The 17,689-nt window shown below is 43.1% G+C and overlaps 1 protein-coding gene across 5 annotated transcripts in view; it reads left to right on the forward strand.

Moving 5' to 3' along the window:
• LOC119486432 (transcription factor SOX-6-like) overlaps nucleotides 1–17,689 on the forward strand; it is a 131,693-nt gene that overhangs the window by 105,945 nt on the left and 8,059 nt on the right. For all 5 annotated transcript variants that reach the window (XM_037766534.1, XM_037766537.1, XM_037766535.1 and 2 more), the window contains 5 exons: nucleotides 1,254–1,403; nucleotides 3,721–3,898; nucleotides 6,658–6,866; nucleotides 16,031–16,139; nucleotides 17,334–17,504. In XM_037766534.1, the coding sequence (XP_037622462.1) occupies nucleotides 1,254–1,403; nucleotides 3,721–3,898; nucleotides 6,658–6,866; nucleotides 16,031–16,139; nucleotides 17,334–17,504 (817 nt within the window). The remainder of the gene's footprint in view (nucleotides 1–1,253; nucleotides 1,404–3,720; nucleotides 3,899–6,657; nucleotides 6,867–16,030; nucleotides 16,140–17,333; nucleotides 17,505–17,689) is intronic.

Raw genomic sequence — 17,689 nt, forward strand, 5'->3', positions numbered from 1 at the left:
CAAAAGAGAGGACAAAAGGAAGACAGAAACGAGGGGGGAGAGTATAGATGAGGTGAGAGTAACGAAATGAGAGGAAAGCAGAAAGAGAAAGACGGAGAGGAGGGAAGTGAAGGCCAGCCACGTCTGGGTGGTTTTCCTGAGGACAGGCTCTTTGATACTCCAGCACTCACACTCCAATGCATTTAGACAGGGGTTGACAGTGGTTTCAAGCAGCGGTTTGTCTGGCTAGCTAGCTTTGATTTAGAAGACCCTGGACTGCGGGCCGAGCATTTGACTCTTTGATTTTTGTTGGATGGAAAATCAGTACAGGTTTTTTTTTTTGTAACATTTAATGTTATCCTCCAACCCCGGAGGCAGATGGCTTATACTTTCCAAGTCTTTTTTTTTCTATTATTTTTACATTATTTTCAATTGACTCATGACCAAGATGTAATAGCAGTATGACTACACCTACTTAAAAAATGATTGTTCACTATTTGTCTTTTGGATTAATGTTAGTGAAGAAACTTAATGCAATGACTAACCGTATGAGACAAGATTAGTCTCGAGCGTTTTTGAGACTCATAAAGTATTGTTTGCAATCCTATTTTTATTTGACTATTAACATTTACAATTACAGCTCTGCTGTGAAAGTCAAGACTCCAAAAAGGTTGAATAGTCAGAATAACAAAAACAGCCCTATGGCTGATTTCCATTTGTGGTTCACATTGTTTTTTGAAAAATAAAGCCTTTTATTGTTAGCAGCACTGAGCCAGGCATTGTCTAAAAAAGCTCATTTCCATGCACGCTCATATTTGTGCAGAACCGAGTAATATATATACAATTTTATAGATAGTCAATATTAAACTTAAGGAGGATTCAAGCGAAGCATTCCAAAGTTTTTTTGTAGCTATTGTCTGGATTTATTTCTAGATGCAAATCGATATACAAGCTGCTCCCAGCATCTGCTCAAAGAATAAGTGTCAGAGATGGATCGTAGTTAATTTATTTAAAATAAAAAGAATGTTTTACTGGATTGCCTCCCTGATAAACACTCGCCCCCTTAAACAAATCTTCCATTTGTGTGGGACGCTCCTGTCAGATCTAGGTGTGTGTGAGTTTCGTGTGCGTTTGGCTCAGAAAACACACAACAGGATCAAGGGTTTGGGGGGGGGGGCACAGAAGAAGAGAATAAAAGAGGAAAGCCACTGACTAGCTGCTGGCGAGCGATGTTAATAGCCTGTCGGTTTTGCTGGTTTCTTCCCTTTTTGCAGCAGCTGTATGCCGCCCAGCTGGCAAGCATGCAGATCTCACCAGGAGCCAAGATGGCTCCCCTCCCGCAGGCTCCCAACTCCTCCGGTCCCCTTTCCCCCTCCGCCCTGAAGAGCGAGAAGCGATCATCCAGTCCCGTCGCTCACATCAAGGTGAGTCCGTTGTTGTAAAATGGTTCATGTGGAAGTTGTTTATATGATTCAACAGGATTTCACACGAGCCAGGTGGACACATTTGTGATCGATAATATCGCAATTCAGGACGGATCAAGAAGCAGCAAAGACAACAGCAACGTGTTGACTTTATAATACTAAACAAGCAGCTGGGATATTAGATGAATGTATAAGGGCTACGCATGGGGGGAAGAAGCAGTCTCTATGGTGTAAAGTAACAAACAACAAGTCAAAGGAAAGAGTGAGTTCCAGAATATATATGATAGGAAAACACACAAGAATAATAATGATCGGTTCAAGTAAAAGTGAGAGGCTGGAAATTTGGAAGTTGTTGAAACAACAAACTGCGCGTGGCCCCGTACTCTTCAGCGACAATTAGAAACAGCTTATTTAAAAGTCACACACTAATACACACACACACACAAACTCACAAACTGACACTGGCGCTGGCTGCTGTTTGGCAGGAGCCCAGGGCCCTTCACTGGAGAGAGAGCGTACGCCTCATCTTTACTCGACGACGAGGCAGTAATGGAAGCCATGTGTGTGTGTGTGGGGCACAGCTGCAACCGGCGTCACAATAGACCGGCGTCAGAGCTCACCGCACTCAAACAGTAGTGCCGTGCCCCTCCGAGCTCCCCGCCCTCCGCTGCTAACCCCCGAACACACGCTCAGCCCACCCCCGACTTTGGCATGCCACCCGCAGCCTAACCCCCCACCCCTCCACCACCACCACATCTCCCTCCTTCCTAGCCAAGCCCGTCCTAAACTCCTCTCCTTCTCAACGCTTCCCTCAGCGGAAGCTGCAGCTCCAAATTAGATCCACGTTCATTAAGCATTCGCTGCCAACACACAGAGCCGCAGTCAGGCCGCGTTGACGTGCGTTACACCACTTTTTCCTTTTCCAGGGGATTCCTCGTGAGGATCAATGTGGTCGTGAAGCTTTGATTAGAAATAGAGGAATTGCACAAAGGTGCCATTGTTTAGATTAGAAGGTACACGGCAACGTTTTTTCCCCCCTTGTCAGGTTCACAGAGGTTAGCAGTGGAATTCATTTATTGAAGGGCAAAAACGTGATAGGGATGACTGATCAGTGAGTGGGAGCATCACTTAAGCACTTCAAGGGATACTTTGGACAAAATTGAAAATCAGCGGCTGTGGTCATTTTAAATTGAATCAATTACACTTCCAATGGCGACCCATTTCCACAGCAGAAACATATAGTTTTACCAAAATGTTGCACTATATACCACCCAAAGCTTACTGTGCCTATGGATGTGTTGACTGCATTTTTTTCCTGCATAAAACATTTGTAAAGTAGATTTTTGGAAGAATTTGATTTGAATATTTGCTTGCTAGCAGTCTTCTTCTTCTTCCTCGCCTTTGTTGCTGCATTAGGCCCTGATGATCACACAGTGCACGTTTTGCAGGTGGACAAAACTCGCGGGGCATCGCAGCGCCTTTTTTTTCCCGATCACACAGAGCGTTTTTTTTGCAGTTTGCTTCATCTTTTTATTTTATATTGTTGCTTGGCAACCACCAAGTGAGTGCTAACGGTACCTTTGATACAAACCATGAACTGTGTGCAACCCAAACAAAAAGTGCTTAAACCCACTGTCTGACCTTACCACGTTTCTGGTGAATTAGTGACTAGATGTTGATCAATGGAATAGCGCAGAAACCAAAGGCAGGCCTGCGTATCGCGCACCTGCATGCATACCGACAACACTCTTAAAAACGTTGCCTCATAGCGCTACTAGTGGTCAGAGACACCACAGGTTATAAACAAGTCTTAGTGACACTGAATTATAAGCAGGACCACATACTAATGACACATATACACAGACGCACGCACAAAAACACTCACAAAAAAAAAAATCGCTTGTTGATATGGATTCTTTAAGTTACATTCTGATCAGGGGTGTTGCGATGTACAGGTATTGACAGTATATTTAAGAATGAAATTAAATCAATTTTATTTTGAAATGAAAAATTGATATCGTGTTAATAATGCACATATAATATACAAATAATGCAGAGCCTTTTTAAATAATTTTATATATATAAAGTTATGGTTACAGACTCTCTCTTCACTTCCCTACACTAATATTTTGAGTGTAAATAATTTGCCAAAAAAGATACGAAACACACAATAATCAAAGTTAAAGATTAATTTTTTTTAATTGTTATCGTTAATTCTTTTGGCCACAATAATCATGTGTGAAAATCTGATATTGTGCCACAGTTCTGATACAGATCCTGATATATTAAACACTGTTGCGTCCTTTTTTACTAACAGGAGGAAGGATCCACACAGCCATTGAACCTCTCAGCCAGACCCAAGACAGCCGAGCCTCTTCGCTCCCCGACGTCCCCGACGCACAGTCTGTACTCCGGAAACAAGACCAGCCCTTCAGGCATGGGCAAGGGCCGCATCCCAAGCCCCCTCAGCAGCATGGGCAGGAACACCTCTCTGGGTAGGTAACAAACACACTTTCACACCAGCGTTTCCTTGCCTAGAATAAATACATTAGAATTGACTTTACTGACATGTTCAATAAGAATCACACGGTCTAAAAGCTGCTTCGGCATGCCAAGAAAACTAATCTGAGGGGAAACAGTGACTACATATACATGCCGTCCCGCACACAAACAAACACTCAAGACACCGGCGTATTGTTCACATCTGTACTGTACATCCATCCAGAGCAAACATGTCCTCGCTCCAGCGTTAAACTGTGTCTTCCCCTCAACCGGAAAAACAAAAACATCACCCACCCAAACACCTCCCTCCTCCCCGCCACACACAGACAAACCAGGCAGCGTCGCATGCGTCTGATAGACTGCAGACACCTCAACCCCACGAGGAGACCTGTGTGTGTGTGTGTTTGTGTGTGTGTGTGTGTTTGTGTTTTACAGGAGTCCAAAGCCCTGTATTTAGCCCCAATGAAAACCCCAGCAGCGGAAGCAGTGAAACCCAGCACACGTTATTTGGTTTTTAAGAGCTTCCTCACATCATTGTCTGCCCGCGCTAGACCTTTTATGCCCCTACCTCTGCTATCTGTTATTAAGGCCAATCTAAACCCTCTCATTATATCCCCCCAGAAAACAATTTCGCCAGCTCCTCTGGAGTGGCTTTGAGGACGCGACGCTCGTGTTCCCTGCAAAGTTATTTTTTGCCCATTTTAACGGCCACCCAAGCATACAGTGCTTCCTACTTGTCTGCTAATTAAACGAGGAGGGCGACGGAAACTTTGCATCCCTTTTATTTATTTATTTTTTTCTCTCATTCTTCAAGTGTGCATCGGTTTCAAAAAGTGTGAAGCGCGGCACATAAACAAGGGGGAGGAGGTTCTGTCGTGTTTAGACACAAGTGGACCGGAAAACAACTTTATAGCAACATTTGGACCCAATAAGAGTTTGGAAAAAAATCCCATTTTTTATACAGTTGTTTAAATATTATTTCATAGGAATTTGTATGCAGCCATTCTGAATTTTTTGGTTCTCAGCACATGAAGTAGCATTTAACCACACACGTGCACCAAACTGGGTTAGAGTTGTGGTTCAACAGCATGCGAATCAAAACCCTCTTTTTTTTTTTTAAAGAGGACGTATTATGCTAATTTTGTGGTTCATACTTGTATTTTAGGTTACTACTAGAACATGCTTACATGCTTTAATGTTCAAATTATTTTCTCATAATGTCTGTCTGAATATACCTGTATTCACTCTCTGTCTGAATATCTGAATGGTTTGTTGAATCACATGTTTTCTGATCTAGACAACCCACAAAAAACTGACTGGGTTGTCTTATATCACAGTTTGTGGGTTGGTAGACACTCCAGATACCCAAATGTATGAGCAAAAGCACTGGAAAAGTGAGTTTTGCTATGCAGATGAACGGCAGACTTGGAGCATAAAAGCATTGTTCAAATATTAAACTTATTTACAATGGTGCCATATAGCATTTTTCTGACGTCTCAAGAACCATTAGAAGAACTGGTACTTGTTTTGTAAAGACTACAATGGGATTCATAACATAACATAACTTTTTTAATTTCAGTAAGTCCTGGTACCTGAACTGATTTGTTAGATGCCTAAATATTCTCAGCTTTAGTATGACAGATAGGGTTCTACATTTACATATAATTTTTACTGCCAAAGTTGGAATGATTTTTGTCATTTCACATGAGGTTTCTTTATTTGTGGGTTTCTCTGTTCTCTTCTCACTAGTTTGAAGTGGCTTTGTTGGGGGAAAAAGTGATGTCACATACACGAACGCCAATCAGAGCTTTTGAATCAGAATCTGATGACAGTCGGGGTTGTTTGCTCATGTTGCCTTGCTATTTTCAATCAAATCTGATCAAACAACTTATTATAGTGGGGTCGTGTGAGGTATTTATCCATAGTCAGTGTATTACATACAGTAGATGACAGTTGGCATGCCCCTAGTTTGGGGAAACAGACAGGAGTACCGGCACAGGAGCAAAGCAATATAGTGATGTGGACGGGACGGTAGAAAAAAGTATTTTAGCCACATAAAAGGTCTCACCTAGAAAAAATCTATATCGGTTCAAGTGTATGCTAGATTTAGAATATTTTCTGACGCCGAACTGAACTGAAAGTGAAACGTATTTATACTGTTTTTGCCATTTAAGCCTGCTGGAGAGAGCGTAGATAAGTTTCACTTTCAGTTCAGTTCACCGTTGGAAAGGAGAAGGAAAGGGCTGTCTGATGGCAAGATAAAGCTGTGAAAATATTCTAAATATAGCGTACACTTAAACTGATATTGATTTTTTTTTGGTGGCCCTTTTAGGTAGCTAAAATACGTTTTGCTGCCGTCCCCGTCCACAGCAGTGCATTGTTTTGCTCCGGTGTCGGTACTCCTGTTTGTTTCTCTAAACTGGGAGCGAGCCAACGGACATCTACTGTAGATAATAAACGGACTATGGATAAGTACCTCATACAACCAAACTTCAAAAATATCCCTTTAATAAAGAATTGCAAAAACTGCTTTTTGAGTCAGTAAATATAGCTGAGATTGTTTTGTTTTTCTTAAACTTTAATTATTCACTCTTTAGTCGTTCATATTTGATGTTGATGAAAGAGGCATCATTAAAGGAAGACAGAAATGAACTCTGACCTCTTGTATTGAAGCCTCTTTGCTTTCCTGCCAGTCAAAGTAACAGACAGTTGTCCCCCCTCTCCTATCCCGTTCTCCCCTCCCCTCCCCCAGACATCCTGTCCAGCCTCAACTCCACGGCGCTGTTTGGGGACCAGGACGCGGTGATGAAGGCCATCCAGGAGGCCCGGAGCATGAGGGAACAGATCCAGAGGGAGCAGCTCCACCACCAGCAGCAGCAGCAGCAGCAGCAGCCGGGACACCACAGTCTGGAGGCCAAACTGTCGGCCCTCAGCGGCATGACCCTCAACAACGGCAACAAGGTTAGAGAGGAATCACATGTGGCTACAGAAAAAAAGGTTCTCAGACACACAGACACACTTCACTGATAAGGTCTATAAGAATCACATGGTGTAAATGCGGTTTTCAAAGGCATTTTCTTTCATGTGAAGAAAGAATTCGGGTTCAAACATGCAGACACGAACATACAGTACACTACACAAATGCAAAGACACATGTACTGTAACGTTACGGTTCATGTGACACACACCAGCAGGCAGTGGGGGAAAGTGACATTTACACAAGCACTGTACTTTGCTGAGGTACAATTTCAAGAGTTTTCTTTTTCTATCTTAAGCAACTTTGTTTCTTTGTCTTTTTGCTTAACTGTGGAGGAAAATCTCAGCAACAATATTTGTCTGCACTTTATTTAACCAACATATTTAGAGTTTTTATTTACCAGCCTTTAAAGGAAGCTGTACCTCCATCATAAAAAAAATATAAGTAAAGTACTAGGGCTGTCAATCGAATAAAATAATTCACGAGTAGTAGTAGTAATCACGATTAATCGCATGATTGTCCATAGTTAATGGTGATTAATCGCATATTTTTTATCAGTTCAAAATGTATCTTAAAGGGAGATTCGTCAAGTATTTAATACTCTTATCAACATGGGAGTGGGAAAATATGCTGCTTTATGCAAATGTATGTATATATTTATTATTGGAAATCAATTAACAACACAAAACAATGACAAATATTGTCCAGAAACCCTCACAGGTACTGCATTTAGCATAAAAAATATGCTCACATCATAATGTGGCAAACTCAAGCCCAACAGGCAACAACAGCTGTCAGTGTGTCAGTGTGCTGACTTGACTATGACTTGCCCCAAACTGCATGTGATTATCATAAAGTGGGCATGTATGTAAAGGGGAGATTCGTGGGTACCCATAGGACCCATTTTCATTCACATATCTTGAGGTCAGAGGTCAAGGGACCCCTTTGAAAATGACCATGACAGTTTTTCCTCGCCAAAATTTTGAGTTAGTTTGGAGCGTTATTGAGTCTCCTTCGTGACAAGCTATTATGACATGGTCGGTACCAATGGATTCATTGGGTTTTTATAGTATCATATGGTGCTGGTATCTTCACTCTAGCTTTATAACTGAGCCTGCTACAACCTAAAAATTACAAGTTGTGTTAATGCGTTAAAGAAATTAGTGGTGTTAAAATGAATTTGCGTTAACGTGTAATTATCGCTTTAACTTTGACAGCCCTGAAAAAAAAATAAGTAAAAGTACACAACAAAATGTCAAATAATCGATATATAAATATATATATATATATAAAGCCGTTATACATTTCCTAAAGAATATCACCCTCTTAGTTGCTTATACTTGAGCACCTGGGCAGTAGTCTTTCTACATATTTCTAAATATAAGTAAACTTTTGAATGCTACTTGGAGTATTTTTACAATGTAGTATCACTACTTTTCCTTCAGTAAAAGATGTGCACACATCGTCTAAACTGCCCGCAGCTAGAGGAGCATGCAGAGTGATGTGGGGAGGAGAAAATGGAAGATGATTTCTTTTGCATTTATCCCTATAAAGCCTTCAGATCCACCTAATATTCTCTTTTGCTCCTTTGCACACACACACCGACACACAGACACACATCTGTAGATCTCCTCGCTCCTATGTCTTATTTTCTCCAGTATTTTGTTGGCCGAGTGTTCAAGGTTTCTTGTGCATGAGCCTGAAGAATATTCATGGATGATATTTGGCGTTGTTTGGCTCGGGCTGCAGCTCTTGAGGACTTCTCTTTTCTCCTCTCATCTCCACGGCCACCCAGAAGCCAACAGCTTTGAAGAGGGAGCAGCTGGGCCAATGACAAGTGATGGTTTTGGCGTGTGAGCGTATGTGTGTGTGTGTGTGTTTGTGTGCCTGCCTTGACTGAGACTGAGTGGGTGTTTTTTTTGGGAGAAGAGATGGTGTTAACATTAGTGTGTGTGTGTATAATGGAGTCCAGCTCTCCACTTGCCCTGGAGGGGGGATCCCGGCCTCGGGGTTTTAGCCCAATTAAAGGGCCTTTCTCTGGAAAGGGACCTCCCCCCCTCCACGCTCACCTCTTCCCCCGCTCATCTCTCCCCCCTTGGGCTGAAGGAGACAGGGCCTTTGTAGCAGGATCTCATATCCAGAGGGACATCCATATTCCAAAACATCTTCAATCAGCCTGATCAGCCAATCACAGATTCCAGGGATCAGACATTCACTAAAATAGGGAACATGATTAGACCGGCTCTCCTGCGCAATTGATCCCATGCTGCTCGCCGGGATGAGGAGAAGGAGGAGGAGAGGAACTCATGAATATTTTAGGGGTGGAGACTTTGAACCCGCCAACCCCCAAGTAGGTCACGATCGGTGCACTCCAAGGATAGGCTGTTTTGAATTTTTTTTTTTGACTTGTTTACCTCGCATCTTCAGGAGGAAAACATCCTAAAATCGGGCAAAATATATATCTCCGCTGTACTTATCTACAGTCCCAAGTTGACTTTTTTTTTTTTTTTATAAGTCATTATGCTAGTAAACACTGAGAAGCTCATAAATATAAATTATACAACAGCTTATACTAATAAATTGTTTATTAAGATTTAATTTGAGTTGTCTGCTGCAGGTCCACCAGCGAAAAATACCACAAATGTTCCCAAATAAGTTTGAGCTTAAAAGAGCTTTTTACACAAAGTTAAAGGTTGGGTTGGGGAAGATTTGAGAAACATATTTTGTTATATTAGTTGAATTTTTTATTAAATCCAGACAACAATCAATAAATCAAATGCTCTGACAAAAAAAAGAAAAAGATCTGGTATCTGCGGCTGTCGCAGGACTGTAATAAGCCAAGCTAAGCTAAGGTAAACTGTCTACCTGCCTGACTATGCACACTCTGCCCGTACACTAATTGCACGTCATCGTAGTGATATGTTTACGTTCACATTCATAATGATAATTTTGGGGGAGTGGCTTTGGAGGGAGACCTGAAGGGACGGACTCTCAGTGTTGCTGACTTGGCGACTTTCTCTCTATACTTTCGTGACTTTTGGAGCTAGTTAGCAACTAATGCTACTAGCTACTTTCATTGGAAAAGAGTTGGCAACCGGCTCATTTCGGCTGGATCGTTTTTAAAAATCTACTGTACTCTTGCTGGTTTCTCTAGATCGCCCACCCTGCCTTTAACTTTGAAATGATGGCAGATTAAGGTGTTGCAGGGAGAGCCCCGTGTGCTTCTCAAGCTCTATATTTTCCAACTTTATAAGAACAAAACCAAAGCAATGCAGTAATTTGGTTTATAGCTCCATGCCTCCTAATAAAAAGCTCATTTGGAAAGTCTCAAAGTAATTGTTTCCGGTTCGAGGACGACAGCAGGCCTTGGTGTTTGTTGTCAGTTTGTTATTCGTTACCTAACAACAGCAGCTCAAAGACTCTTTCTCTTAGCTTTAAATATATAATTTTTTCTTTGGGATGGAGAACTTTTTTTTGTGTGTGTGTGTGTGTGTGCGTGTTTTTTTTTCTAAAGCACTCAAAGGCTTTGCTCTGTCTTAAACAATTCATGGATGGAACTTGCTGGATGCTGAGAGTGTGACTCACCCGCTCCACCTCGGGAGGCAGCGAGACCGGCTCTTTTTCTTTACCTTGGATTTGTGTGTTGTTTTCTGTTCGTCGAACAAATTTGTTACACTAATCCTCAAAAACTTTGAAGCTCCGGCCAAGCCTTTTTTTGTTTTATGGCATTGTACTAACGCAGCATATTAGGCCTCTATGGAGGGAATGAGACAACTGCTGTAAACGGTATCTCAGTGTAATAGTGAGCTATTTATTGCCTGCGCTGATTCGACTCGTCGCGGTGACGTCCGAGTGTGTGTGTGTTTGCGTTTATTCCGCTTTCTGTTTGTGTATTTTTGTCCCGCAGCATTCATTTCAAGCATAGACGACATAGACATTTCGCTGAGAGCTGAAAGTGATCCTGGGCTCCTTTTGTGTGTCTGTGTGTGTGTCTGTGTGTGTGTGTATGTGTGTGTGTCCTGGCTCTGCGTTGGCCTTGGCCATGTTAATGTCATTATAGCTGGTGTACAGACGAGAGGCCTGGCCAGTTAGTGGCATTGTTGAGTATCACCTTACGCTTACGTTGCTTCCAGCTGGCCTGCGGCTGCCAAAGCTCACTGAAATAGCCGCCGCGTATGACTGTGTGGGGGCGTGTGCATGTATGTTTTTGTGTGTGTGTGTGTGTGTGTGTGTGCGTAAAAAGCTAGTGCCCTTTTTTTTCATCTAAACAGCCACAAAACACTCCCTAAAGCCACTTAAAGGAAAACACCAACTTTTTGAGAGATTGGTGCATTACTCAGCTGACATGTTGTGGATGAAAACACCAAAATCAATCATGTGTCCCCAGTAGGTTGTTCACTTGGGCTCTAACTAATTAAAATACAAACGTCACAACATGTAGAAGTCTGCGTGGTATTCTTAGTTATCTTAAAAAGTGTGACGGCTCTGCACAGGAGCTTCGTAAAGTTTCGATGAAAAATAATACGCTGCTTTGAGCCACGAGGGGACCACGTTTCCTGTTTCCATAGGAGGTGAACACGGTGGGTGATGGCAGACTGAGTGCAGGTAAATGTACAGGTCACATAAGCAGGAACACAAACTTCAGTTTTTTTATCGCTCCGAGATCTGTTTTCTCAGTTTGGATGATGCCGGGTATGCAAACAATCACTCGACAGCCGATTTTAAAATTGCAAACATTGAACGATGGGGATGTTTTTGGTGTCTGTGCTCACGAAATTTAAACAGTTAAAGCTAGGGTTGGTAATCTTCTTCAAAAATATTTTTGGTTATATTTGTTGAAATTTTCGTTACATCCTGACAGCAATCAATAAATCATATGTTCTGACAAAAAAAAAATCCAGTATCTGTGGTTGAACTGTAATAAGCCCACCTGCGCACACTCCACAAGCACTTCCATAAACTGCTAGCTTGACAGCTGTTAGTACTAAAAATAACCATGTTTGTTGTTTACGTCCATAATGATCATTTTGGGGGAGTGGCTTTGGAGAGAGAGGCCTAAAGGGACGGACTGTCGGTGTTGCTGACTTGGCGACTTTCTCTCTAGATTTAGGGACTTTTGGAGCTAGTGCAGCTAGCTACTTTCATTGGAGAAGAGTTGGCAACACTGGGCTGGGATTTTTTGTTGGATCATTTTTAAAATCTAGCGTACTCTTTCTCAACATTGCCGACCCTAGCTTTAAGTTGACCGAAGGGCTGAATCGCAGCTGTTTCATCCTAAAGCTGTCAGCAGATCCTTCAGCAGCTACAAAAAAAGTGTGTTTGGATTTTTGGACGATTTACCAAAAATCTGAAATCTGTAAGAAATTAAGGAAAAACCTTCAACAGATAAAAAGCTTTTTGTATAAATGAATGGACACAATCGACACAAAATGTCACTGACTAAAAAAGTGAAGGTTGAAACTAGAGCTTCTACCCCTCAATACAAAATCTGCCATCAGAAGTCAGAGTGAACAGAAGTTATATTGTCCCTACCACACTATTTATAAATCATACATGGTAATGAAAGTGTTTTAAGAGTTTAACTTACAGAGTTCGTCATATTAATCGCCTTCATCTGTCGCTTCTTAAACATACATTTCTCTCAGACTTATTCTTAACTTATGCATGGTTTTTGAAATTGACCAGATCTCTAAATGTTAGGGTCTTTTAATTTAATGAGGCCCATTATAGAAAAATGTATTTTGCCTGTACCCTGTTGAATGAAGTGGGCCGGCGTGCTCGCAGTTTTCTGTTGGTAGTAGCAGAGTGAGACTGGAGGAAGGCGAGGAAGGGAGGAAATGGTTGTATAGAAGTTTATATTGGCTCTGCCGGTTGAGTTTGGTCTTTGTAGGAAGCGAGCCTGTTAAACCGACAGCTCAGACGGTTCCAAGTCTTGATTAAAGGTCGCCGTAATGTTGCTGTATTTGAAGCCTGAATGATATACATTATAATAATGTATACTACAAAGCTGAGTCTGGCACCTGCAAATAGACTGTTGAGTGTCTACTTCTTTGGGGTTGGAGCCTCGAGGGGTGGAGGGCTGGTGGCGGTGGTGGTGGTGGTGTTAAGGGCTATGAATAGGAGGAATGGTGAAAAGGAGAAGGAGGAGAGGTGGGTGGGTGGGGGGGGGAACAGAACAGGGCTGACTGACAGCTCTATCGGCACACAGTGAAGTCTGAAGAAGGAAAGAGAGCACGGAGGATGAAGAAAATAGGAAGAGAGGGAGGGAGCGCTGGGAGAGCGGGACTGAGGAGGTTGCCAAACTTGATTGGTCCGGGAGGAGACAGTAAACGGTTGCGGGTCAGCTGGAGGCAGGCCGTGCTGGCGGTAGGCGAGTTGTAACTGTGGTAATGAGCTCAATACGGTGTGGATAAAAAAAATAAAAAAAACAGTGATGTTTGGAGCGTTACCTTAGCAACGATGGAGAGACGCAAAAACGCCAAGAAGAGGAGAGACCAGGCGGAACAAAAAGAGTCGGGTGTCTCTTAAATGTAGAAATATACATTCAGCGGCAATATTAGGCTGCAGACCCCTATGTGTTAAAATACACACATGTGACTTGTTTCTCCGGTGCTTGTTTTTTGGTTTTAAAGTGAACGTTGCGCTCGTCTTCCCTGCTGTTTTTGTTATTTAACTTGGACATATTTAATTAATCTTCTGCTTGGTTTAATTTATCTCTGCCACTGCCACCTCATTGTGTTTAATTAATTTCGTCCTTGATTTGTCTGCTTCGGAGTCAAGTGCTACTCTCTTCTGCTCCGATTCAGACCTGTGTTAAATAGTAATATCAAGTACGGTAGGTGATGGGTGGGTTTTACTGTCTCAAAGCCATTCAGATACACATAAAAGTTTGCATCCTTTGCACTGTAATTGCACTGAACATGCAGGACCTCTCACATTGACTGTTCTCAACCAGATAATCCCTCTGTGATGAAGACAAAAAGCATTTAGAGGAGCGCAATCCGGCCGTGTACACACAATGCAATATGGAGTCTCATGAAAGAGAAAAGAAAAGAAAGTCTATAATGCTGCTCCAGAAGGCAGCAGTCCAGTATCAAACCAGCAGGCGCGCGGGCCAAACCTATTTCAATCTTGACTAAACAAAGCAAAGACAGCTCCTTATTGCATTTGCCACAAGAACTTTCAAGTAAACCAAAAGTAGACCAACCGCAGGGAATATTTGCAAATTTTGACCCAGGTCTGCTGTTAAGCCGCATTTTGGATCAGTCAACCTCTATTGATGCTGTCTTAGTCCATTTTCCGAAAAAGCCTAACTCTACTGTGCGATAGTTTTCCATCGGTCTCCTCCCATTTACCAGGAACATTTGTACGTCTCTAACTATTTAGGATGTTTATAAATCAGTACAGTGCATCTGATAGAGCATGTTTAGCATCTTTTCGAGAACTATAAAGTCAATCAATGTTAACTTTTAGTGTTTAGAGCTTAAACCTCTAGAAGTCTGAAAGCATCATCATGAACAATGGCTGCGTTCCCCGTGCAGGCTATTGTTTAGCACTACAAAAAGAACATCTCAGTGGTCTCAAGCCCTTATTCTTGTCTTCAGTTTTCCACTCCTGTTCCTTTTTCTCTCTCTATCTCCCTCTGTCTCTCCCTCTTTCTCTCTTTTCTTTAGTCCTTTGTTAGGCGGTTGCTTCCTGCGGTGAGCATGGCACTGCCCAGGCACATGTTCTGTGGTGGGCCTGATTACAGCCCTGCCGTAGTGCTGACATTGGCCCGCGCCGACTCCTCATCTATAAACACACACACACACACACACACACACACACACGCACACACACACACACACACGTATGCACACATACACGCCGGCCCCTAAGTTCCACCAACTCTGCCAGCGGCTACCGCGGCATGACTTCACCCGGCAACCATTCCTTGCGTCAAACAAAATGCCTCTGTCACCAGAAAAAGGAGGAGAGCCGAGAGGGAGGGAGGGAAGGCAGGGGAGAGGAGAGGAGAGGAGAGGAGGAGTGTAGATGTGCGGTAGCTGTGCGGAGGGTTCGATGTTTTCCACCACGGTTTGGGAGCGTGGTGGGGTAATTTTAGCTGGAAGGCCCCAAGGCGGGCTGCTTGTAGAAGTTATTTGTCTCAGAAGTGGAGTGGCAGGCAGGAGGCAGAGTCAAGAGAGAGCGCATGATGATGGGAGGTTGTGGAAGACACTGTTGATTAGCACGGCCCTGAAGGGGCTTTGACTGGTCTGTTATCGCATAACCAACATCATGACTCATTTCCCTTGGATACTGTAAAGAAAGCTGCATAAACTGCCCATATTTTGGAGGCCGTGCTGGACTTCCCTCCATGCCAACTCAACCCAGCCATTAGTTTTATTGTCATTACCATCACAGCCATCCCCAGTGACCCAATTTAAAAGATGCCAGGCATACACAGGGACTTGATCCAGCAATTAAATAATAAAGACTGCATTGGAATTGAAAACTTTTTTTTTTCTTTGGCAGCTCAAACTTCAGCAATGCTGCAGCCGCATCATATTTATTTGCAGCTTGCTTCGAATAACCTTTCATTACCGCAGAGGGCCAGCCCTGCAGACGCAAAAGTCTGTCACTGAGTGACTGACTGAGCGATGGAGTTACACGATTGGTCGGTCAAGTGTTCGAGTTTCCTCATTGGCCGTTGCTCTTTCAAAATGAAAAGGCGGGAAACGGTTCGTTCATGCTAATGAGCCAGTCCAGCGCGATGCATCCGGCCAACGAAAGTTGGACGAAGCTGTCAAACTAGGCGATCTAGTTCTAAAATGAAACGAAACTCCGCAAAGGCATCGCCTAGTTCTCACTAGTAGAGTAGATTTTGGTGGATTGTTTTGACGGAATAACAGAAAGTTTACGAGCCATGTTGTTTCATCTTTGAAACGGCAAGCAGAAAAAATACAACTGGCTTGAACGGCCAGTTGAGTGGAGCAGCGCGTCCCCTAGTGTCCTCGCCGGACCTGGGGGACGTGTATCACAGGATTTAACATTATATACAGGACCACTGACTATTTGTATAACAATTTAGCCACAAATTCCCAGACTGACCATACACGGTCCAGCCATATACTCGGTTTTGACCGAATCTTTGTTTCTTGTGTTGCAGGAGCGGCTGCACTATGAGACGCTGAGCCAGCACCTGGGGAAGCTCGGGGAGGATGCTGGGAAGATGGTCCATCGAGTCATCGACCTGACGAGACCAGAAGATCTGGATGGTAAGCGCTTCCGCGGCCTGTTTTTGTGTCTTATTCTTCTTTCCTTTTTTGCTCTCTTTCTAGCACTCTTCTTTTGGGTTTGTTGAAGTTGTTGTGTTTTTCCTACTTCCCTGATTCTCGCGCTCCTCGTTCTTTGGTTGCTTATAATCTTGGTAATCCAGAAATGTACGTGGATGCGCAAAAGGCACAATAGAGAACGGGAGGCTTGAGGGCTATCAAAGCAAGGAGTTGCTGGAGTTTTGTGAAGCAGAGGCTCAGTCAGAAGCAGTCACATCCTGTTCAGACTAAATTGATACCAGTGACCCTTAACTGCGTGGGCCCCACACAGAAGAGGCCCTACTTCTGGTGTTCTGTCATCTCAGAAAATCCACAATAAAGAAGAAGGCATCTTCCAGAAAGCCAGAACATGCAGGTATTCAGGGAGTACAAATATTTATTGTGCTCCTCAGGAAGCCACGGTGAAGGACACCCTCAACAGCTAAACAGAGCGCTCAATGTCAACATTTTACGCTCTTGAACATATTTCCAATGTTATTATTCCTGCAAGAACATGACAAGAGGCTGAATTCTCCTCCTTTTTTTCCACGACGAGTGTTTGTGACACAAGATCCCACCCAGTACAAGTATGCAAACAAAAGCGGGCGAAGAGTCTGTTGTGGTAAATGGTCAATGAAGTTTACTGCAAATAAGAATTCTCAATTATTTAATGAATGATGACAGGACTTCGCGTACCGTGTGTTGCACGTAGGTGGCAGATACTGTTGCAAAAAATACCTTCTCTGGATGAAGTCACTGACTTTTTTTCTCCCAACCCACCTGTTACTCATAAAACACCAGTGTTTACAGGCGATGAGGAGTTGAAGAGTTCTCATTGTGGTTTAGTTTAGAATCAGATGACTAAACGCAGCAGCATCGTCACTGAGATACTATCAGGCGGAAGCAAACTGACTACGGTGTGTACAGCTCATGTGTGTCTGTGTGAGGGCATCCCAGCGAGACCCCCATCACACTTTTGTTATACTTTTGTTATACATCCTCTCCCGAGGATCAAGGACTGAAGAAACAAACAGGAAGTGCTCATCCACGTCAGTGCATGTATCCTGCATTTCAAGCGTGAAAGTATGAAAGATGAATGTGTCAATGACGTACGGGCATACAGAGAAGATAAATGTCATTTCCTTTGTGTCCCTGTAGGGAATAATATCACGGAGGCACGAGTGTTCAGGGAGGCACGGGGCCGGAACAACGCCGAGCCACACATCAAGAGGCCCATGAACGCCTTCATGGTGTGGGCCAAAGACGAGAGGAGGAAGATCCTGCAGACCTTCCCCGACATGCACAACTCCAACATCAGCAAGATCCTAGGTGAGATAACGCAGATTTATTTTTGACAGGAGAGAGAGAGTTCACCATGAACCCTAAACTCCTACAAATTCCAGGCATGAACCTTCTACTTTGGAGTTGATCCAAGCTGAAATCAGGCAAAGACGTACCTTGCCTTTGCCCGATTTCAGCTTGGACATGTCGCCAGACTATCACAGGGCTGACAC

The sequence above is a fragment of the Sebastes umbrosus genome, chromosome 4 (assembly GCF_015220745.1).
Source record: "Sebastes umbrosus isolate fSebUmb1 chromosome 4, fSebUmb1.pri, whole genome shotgun sequence".
Classification (NCBI taxonomy): domain Eukaryota; kingdom Metazoa; phylum Chordata; class Actinopteri; order Perciformes; family Sebastidae; genus Sebastes; species Sebastes umbrosus.